The 7206-nt window shown below is 58.9% G+C and overlaps 1 protein-coding gene across 1 annotated transcript; it reads left to right on the forward strand.

The window, feature by feature from the left end:
• Positions 1-1162: 1162 nt before the first annotated feature.
• On the forward strand, positions 1163-6730 carry LOC307189586 (NUT family member 2G-like; the record flags this gene model as incomplete). Its single annotated transcript, XM_079927765.1, has 6 exons — positions 1163-1848; positions 2801-2929; positions 3972-4144; positions 4597-4892; positions 5313-5429; positions 5939-6730. 6 exons carry the CDS (start codon positions 1163-1165, stop codon positions 6728-6730), a joined length of 2193 nt encoding a protein of 730 aa, XP_079783891.1.
• Positions 6731-7206: the final 476 nt, after the last annotated feature.

The raw sequence follows: 7206 nt of genomic DNA on the forward strand, positions 1-7206 counted from the left end.
TGTTCATATTTCATGTCACTCCTTCATGGACAGGGAACAGATGTGGAGAGGGCTTGTTTCGGGTGGAATGTCTAGGAAGGCTGCTTCCTCTTTTAAAGGGGGAAGGAGTGTAGCCCAGGGTCAGGAAGACGATCTTCTGTGTTACTATTAAACGTCCTATGACACCTATTCTGGTTAATTAGGTGCACCGTGGTGTGTACCTTGTTCTCCTGAACGGGAATGTGTTTCAGACAAGTTGGTCGCCATGGCACCTGGCTTATGCTTGCTTATCAGATTGTCTCTCCGTTATTGGGAGCTGGAAGGGGAAGGACCACCGGCGGTCTATACTCCCACGACCAATGTAACATGACAATTCCCTGGCCCTTGTTTAATCCTCTGCAGCCATCACTGGCTGTGAAATGACAGGATCCAAGGGACATGCGCCTACTTCTCAGACCCCCCCCACCTCCTAGGAAGAGAACTCCTGAGCGATGACAGTGACTCTGGGCACTGGGAAGGGGGTGGCAGGACCTGGCCCATGTTACGTACCTGCTGTGGGTTGTTCTGAGATGCAGGTGCATTCTGGGCCAGTGTTATGGGTTTGTATCAGGATTCCATTAGAGGGATATTTTCCAGCATTGTGTTTTGTTTTGCGAGGCTGGGAAAGAAAGAGGGGATTTATACTGAGCGTGGGAAAAGGAGGACTGAGCAGGAGGTGGGGCCCTAATATTTTACACAGTGCCTTTGGGTGCCTAGAACCTACCTTGCAGAAGGTCCCTACCTGCTGGTACGCCGGCTGAGGGGCATTTCTCACAGAGCGGATGTCCACACAGTTCCAGGTCTTGGGAGACAGCCTGTGAGGCTTAGCTGCCAGGGGGCGCCTTAGGGAGGCTCTCCAAGTGAGTGCTTGTTGAGGCAATTTCTTCTCGGCAGGCAGGGGTCAGGGACCTTGGTGGATGGGCGCGGGGTCCCCAGTGGAATAATTCTCAACTGGAGGTCAGGGCATGGAAAGCACTTGAAGACATTTGCACGCTGCAGTTTCCCTTGTCCAGGTGTCTCTCACCTGTGGAGACTTACACTCTGATGCCGCAGAAAGCCTCTGTCCCACTGGCCCCTTCTCCTGCTCCATTCACTCCTTTCCTTTGCCTCAACAGCAGCTCCAGTGCTGGGAACGGATGTCATCATGAACCCTGGTGCCTCCTTGTCTGATTTCATGGCAGTGCTCTATCCTCCACCCATTCCTGGCCCCCAGGACCGGCCACCCTGGGGGCAGCACCTGCCACCTCCCATCACCCCAGTATTCCCTCCTGGCAGCAGCCTGCTGCTGCCAGCTTTCCCCACGACGCCTTTGGTGGCTAATGGTGGCCGTGGACCCAGTGCCCCTGGGGCTTGCAACCTCACTGTCCAAGTCAGGTCACAAGGGAGGCCAGTGGAGGCCCCCCAGACTCAGACCTTTATCGTTACTCAAGGCCCCCTCACCTGGAGTACTCCAGGGGCCCTCAGCGGGAGTGCTGCATGTCCTGCACCCGTATTCTTAGCACCCCCTGCGATGGAGACCATTGTGACTGCTCCAGCTGTTGGAGTTACTCAGGCTGGCAAGGGAGGCTGGACCCCAGGCTTTCCTCCTCAAGCTCCACCACTAGCTGCCCAGCTGGCCCCTATCATTCGCCCAGTGAACTATGGGCCTTGGCCACATGGCACTTCCAGGGAGGGCAGCCTGGCCACCAACCAGTCCTACGCCTCGCACGGTGACTGCTCTAACCCCCAGAGCGTGTACAGTAACTTCCGACGTTGGCAGCGCCTCAAACCACTGGCCTGGAGACACCTTCCCCAGAGTCCTGATGCAGAAGCTCTTTCCTGCTTTCTCATGTGAGTGAACGCTCAGGGGGTCGTGAGCTTATCGGAGCTTTTAGATAAAGAGGACCTGGGGATGGACTCGCAGGTTAGGTTTCTAGGGATACTGGAAGCAAGGTCTGAGGGTGATGTCCATGCTATGAGAAGGTACATTGTCGGTCATATGGGTGAGCCGCCCAGTCCATGACATCATGACTGAAATGTGCCTCATCTCAACTGACCCCACCACCCTGAGAGTCTAGCCAACTTGCTCTTCCATGATTCTCATGGTAATATGGACTGAAGACTTGCAGTCAGAGAGGGTCGTGCTGTAAGGTGAGGAGCCAAGGAGTGGATGCCGCACTCTCCTGTGGTGCGGTCTCCTTTCATACAGGACTTGATGTACATGGCCAGGGGAGGTCACTTCGCAGGAGGGGGAGGAGTGCGGGGCCCAGGAGAGCGCTTAATGCACGCCTCGACTTCATTGTTGTGGAGAATTCCACTAGGAACAGGGTGATGGTAGAGCTCTCCTAAGGGCGTGGGCTCTCTCCCACTAGAGTTGTGAGCCTGGCAGGCATTTCCATCCTAAACCTCCGGTCCCTCGTAAAAAGGGGACAGTCACACTTCACTCAGAGGACTGGGCAGAAGACTCCTTGGGCTAATCTATGAAGTGTTAGCAGATGGCTTGGCACATGCCACGTCTCATTGATGATAGTGATTTTTCTTATGAAAAGGCAGCCTTGAAGAGGAAAAGAGCTCCCCAAGGCACAGTGTCCCAGCTGTAGCCTGGGAGTGGATGGTCATCCCTGAGTGTGAGGCGGTGACAGCAGTAGCCGGGAAGGCTTGTCTTTGCCCTCCCAGACACCTGCCTCTCACCCTCCTGTTGCTCAGTCATGCTGCGTTGAGTGATGTGTGGTCCACATTGGCGGGTGGGGTCAGGCAGGTGGGGGCTGGGCTGGGCACGGAGACTGACGCCAAGGTCTTACAGCCCAGTGCTTCGATCCCTGGCCCGCCTGAAGCCCACCATGACGCTGGAGTGGGGACTGTGCAGGGCCGTGCAGGAATGGCAGCGCATAAGCAACGTTGACCGGATGATCTACTACAAGATAGCGGAAAAGTGAGTCAGCGCCCTGGGCCCAGGGGCTGCGTGGAGGCTGAGGCGAGTGGGTGAGGGCAGGGTCTGGCCGTGGGGGTGCTCATCAGAGAGGACAAAGGAGAAGGGCTGTCACTCAGAACAGGGGCCCCGCAGCCCAGAGGCCCTACTGTCCTCCAGAAACCCCTCCCTCACCTTGAGAGTTTGGGTCTTCTGTCCTTCCTCCACCAGGAGCTCTGCCCTCCCCTGATTTTGACCTACCCTTGCCTTGACATGAAGGTCTCAGGATGGGGCAGGGTGACGCTGTGAGTCCAGTTGGGGTCCAACTCCTGCCATATGGGCTGAGCCGGGGAAAGAGCTCCACCCGCCAGCCTGCTGCTTCCTTAGTGGTGGGTGGTTGGCGGCCACTGACATAGATTTGGGACCCCCTCTCCTCATGAAAAGTGGCCTGAGTGGGTACACTGGCATCCCTGAAGAGGCTGGGGAAGCCAGCTGTCGTCAGCCCGAGGGTCTCTGGCCCTTCCGTTGTTTGCTCCATGGTAATCCCCTTGGTTTAAGAAAGAAAAGCAAACCAACGAGCGCCTCTCAGAGGAAAGGAAGGCCTCTCCTCTGAGCTCAGCATCCACGTCGCCCTGCCTCTCCTAGGCCCTGTCTCCAGGTCTATGTTCCAGGACTCTCAGTCCCAGCCCAGGGTCCTGGATTTGGGCAAGGACCCCTGTGGGGAACACACACCTGTTCCAGCCTCTGGCTGTCAGCCCTTCATGTGGTTCTGGATGGGGATGGGGTGAGGAGGGTGCCCCCTGGGTCAGCCAAGTGTCCCGTTGACCTGGTTCGATTCAGCGACCTGGGTCTATGCTGTTGAATGGCCTCCAGTGCTGGTGAGGCAGGAAGGGTCCCAGATCTTGTATCAGTTCCAGGAGCAGCTCTCTGCTGTGGACAGCACCTCACAGGGCCTTGACAGCCCCAAGGCACATCCTCTCCCAATCCCTCATCCTTGGCTGCCTTTGTTGGGCTCCAGAACCCAGGCCTTTTTCTCAGGGTGGCCTGTGCCTCCGTCATCCCCCAGGTTCGTGGAATTTGAGGCCGAGGAGGAGATGCAGATTCAGAAGGGGCAGTGGATGCAGTGCGCGCAGGACCTGCCTCCTCCAGCCCCACCGAAGCTGGATCCTCGGGGGCCCCCAGCCCCGAAAGTGGGCCTTCAGCCAGGCACCCAGGTTCCCACTGGAGTTGAAGGCACAGGTAACAGGGGCCTAGGGTTGGCCACTGTCCCCACGTGGATCCTTTTCCTTCAAGACAGGGGCATTGGTCTTTCAACCGAAACAGCCACCGAGGCAGGGGGTGGGGGCGTGGGGTCTCAGCTGCCCTTTGTCACTGCGGGGTATTGACTTGGTCAGTTTTGTAACTCCTCTCACACCTCCCTGTCAAAGGACCCCACACAAAGTCTGCCTAGGAAGTGGGCTTGATGGGGAAACCCCTAGAAAATTGGAGGTTCCCCACTTCCTTACTTGTGACTCTCTTAGATGCCCCCCTTACCTCCCCTCTCCAACAGCACATGAGGCTTCAGGTGGTCCTGACCCCCCCACACCCACATCAATGTCCCCCAAACAATGCCCTCACCAACGTGTGCTCGGTGGTTAGGAGGTGGACCGGGAGTCCCTCACCTTCCTTCCCTTCCTCCCGCTCTGCCTCAGCCTGTGCTCCCAGGATGTCCGGCCCCAGGGCCCAGCCCTCCTGCCCAGAGCCACACAGGTCCCAGCAGCCCCCGGAGCCCAAGGCACCCAAGGAGATTCCCCCTGAGGCTGTGAGGGAGTATATGGACATCATGGATGCGCTGGTGGGGCCCGTCCACTCAGCCACAGGCGAGTCAGATGCAGAAGGTGGAGAGGACGGAAATGAGCTGAAGCAGGAAGAGGACGGCATCTACTCCGACCCGGGCCTCTTGAGCTACATTGACAAGCTGTGTTCCCAGGAGGACTTTGTCACCAAGGTAGGCTAGGCCTGGAGCCTGGGATCTACAAGATGCCAGGGCATGGAACACTCAGCACCCAAGATCTGGGTTCTGCTCAGGCCGTTGGGACTTAAGCTCAGCTCCTTGTTCCTGAGCCTGGTGTTAGGGGAGGTTTACGCAGATGTATGTGTGTACGTGTTTGTGTCTCTCTGTGTGTATGCCTTTGTGTGTCTGTGTATGTGCCTCTGTATATGTGCTCTTTTGTGTGTGACTGTGTATGTGCGTGTGTGTGTGTGCGTGTGTGTGCGTGCGTGTGTGTGTGTGTGTGTGTGTGCTGACCATCCCCGCCTTGTGGAGGAGAGTGGGGTGGGTCTCTGCTTTTCACTTTCCCTCCGGGTCTTCTTGTCTCACAGGCCACTCCTGGCCAAGGATGCTCACAGCCTCTTCTTTCTGTCCGAGGTGGAGGCAGTCATTCACCCTCGATTCCTGGCAGAATTGCTTTCCCCAGACCCACAGCTGGATCTCTTGGCCCTAGTGGAAGAGCTGGAGCAGGAGGAAGGGCTCACGCCAGAAGAAGTGAGCCAGGGGAGAGAGAGGGACACTCAAGGAGCCAGGGGACCCCACGGGAGGGGAACCCCAGCGGATCCAGGGGACAGGGGAACCCATATGACAGAGGAGGGAGGGATCCCCGGTAGAACACGGGAGACAAGGGACACCCAGGAAGACCAGGGCACGGAGGGACCCCAGTGAACAGGGGAGAGGTAGGGCCCCAGAACTGTAGGGCCACCTGGCGCTGTCCATCCCTCCCCTGCCTGGGAGGCCTGGCATGGGGAAGGGCCCGTTTTGGGGTGGGTGCAGTGCAGGGTGAAAGGAAGGAGAGGATGGGGAGCCGGGAGGGGAGGGAAGGGCACAAAGCTGGGAATAAGGTGCAGGAGGATGGCAGGAATGCCACAGTGTCTGTATCTGGATTCGAGTCCTGGGGTCCCCCGTCCCCTCCTTCCCCCAAGGGCCATTGTCCCACTGCCCAGGGCTCCTCCTCTCACATGTGTGTGTGGAGCCAACACTGTCCTCCTCCCTCCTACCAGCTGGTGCAGAAACGACTCCTGGCCTTGAAAGAGGACGAGGGTGTGCGGGCAGCCCCGAGTCACAGTGCACCCGGAACGCGCTCAAGTCCTTCTGAGTCCGACGCCGGCCAACGTGCCCAGAGGCATGACCAAGACCCCCATCTAGGGGTCAGTGATGAAGCCTGCCCACCAGAGATCGATTCTGAGGCTCCTCATAGGCTCATCCAAACAGACGCTGGCCTGTGCAGGCCCAAAGCCTTTGTTCCCTCTCGAGGACCTCAGGAGGTCTCTCCATTCTGGGCCGGACCGCCCTCCCCTCCCCAGGGTCAAAGGCGCGCTGGCCCTCTACGGGGACCCAGGGATGCGTCTGTTCTCAGAGAGGCCTCTCCTGTTCGGGAGGCCCGAGGGCCCAGGGACGGCTCCAGTGACGATGATGAGGAGCTCCCCAGCCTGGCCTTCCTGTTCGGCTCTCTGCAGAGCCTACTGCCTGGCTGGGTGTCCCAGAGTCCTGCCCATGCCTCAGGCCTGGCCTCCCCTGGAGGTTGGGGGGCCCAGAGTGCTCCCCACGCCCCCTCCCATCAGAGAAGAGGCCTCAGCCCAGCTCCACCAGCCGCTCCCAAGTCGAGGAAGCGGGCTCTGTGTGGACGCCCAGCCGCTGCTGAGAAGCTGCCCATCCCCGGGGCTGGCCTCGGGGTGTCTGGGAGGCCAGGCTTGGCTCTGGGGCCTGCTCGCCCCTCACAGCCGAGAAAAAGAAAGTGTGACCCGTGTGTCACTGAGAAGAGTAGGAAGTGGAAGAAGCACTGCAGCCAGTAGGGAACAGCTGGGCCGGCCCTCCAGGGCGAGGCCCCAGGGCGGCCCCCAGGGGAGCCTAGGGGCTCCTCCTCATCCCAGTGCTGACCCTGGATGATGTGGGGGGAAGGGAGGGAGGGCAGGACCACCAGGGCGGGGAGGGGGAGCGGGATTGTGGGAGGTTAGGGAGGTGGGGGAGGTGGGTGTGGCCAGGTGTGTGTGGAGCAGGACCTTTGGAGTGACGTATATCAATTGTGAATAAAGATCGTCTTGGTGGGAAATGCTCTCAGGCCACTGTCATCTTGTTCGTGTTGCGCTGCTCCACAGAGAGCGATCCAGAGAGGAAGGAAGGATGAGGGAGGTCACAGGAGCTCTGGATCTACAGGTGGCCGAACCTTTCCTCCACATAGACAAGGACTCCTCAGGCTGCCCCTGGGAACGCACAGCTCTCACTTTCCCCAGGGACCCCCTCATCATCCCCTTCTCTAAAGCCTGCCTGG

Source organism: Stenella coeruleoalba (assembly GCF_951394435.1).
Source record: "Stenella coeruleoalba genome assembly, chromosome: 7".
NCBI classification, from domain to species: Eukaryota; Metazoa; Chordata; class Mammalia; order Artiodactyla; family Delphinidae; genus Stenella; species Stenella coeruleoalba.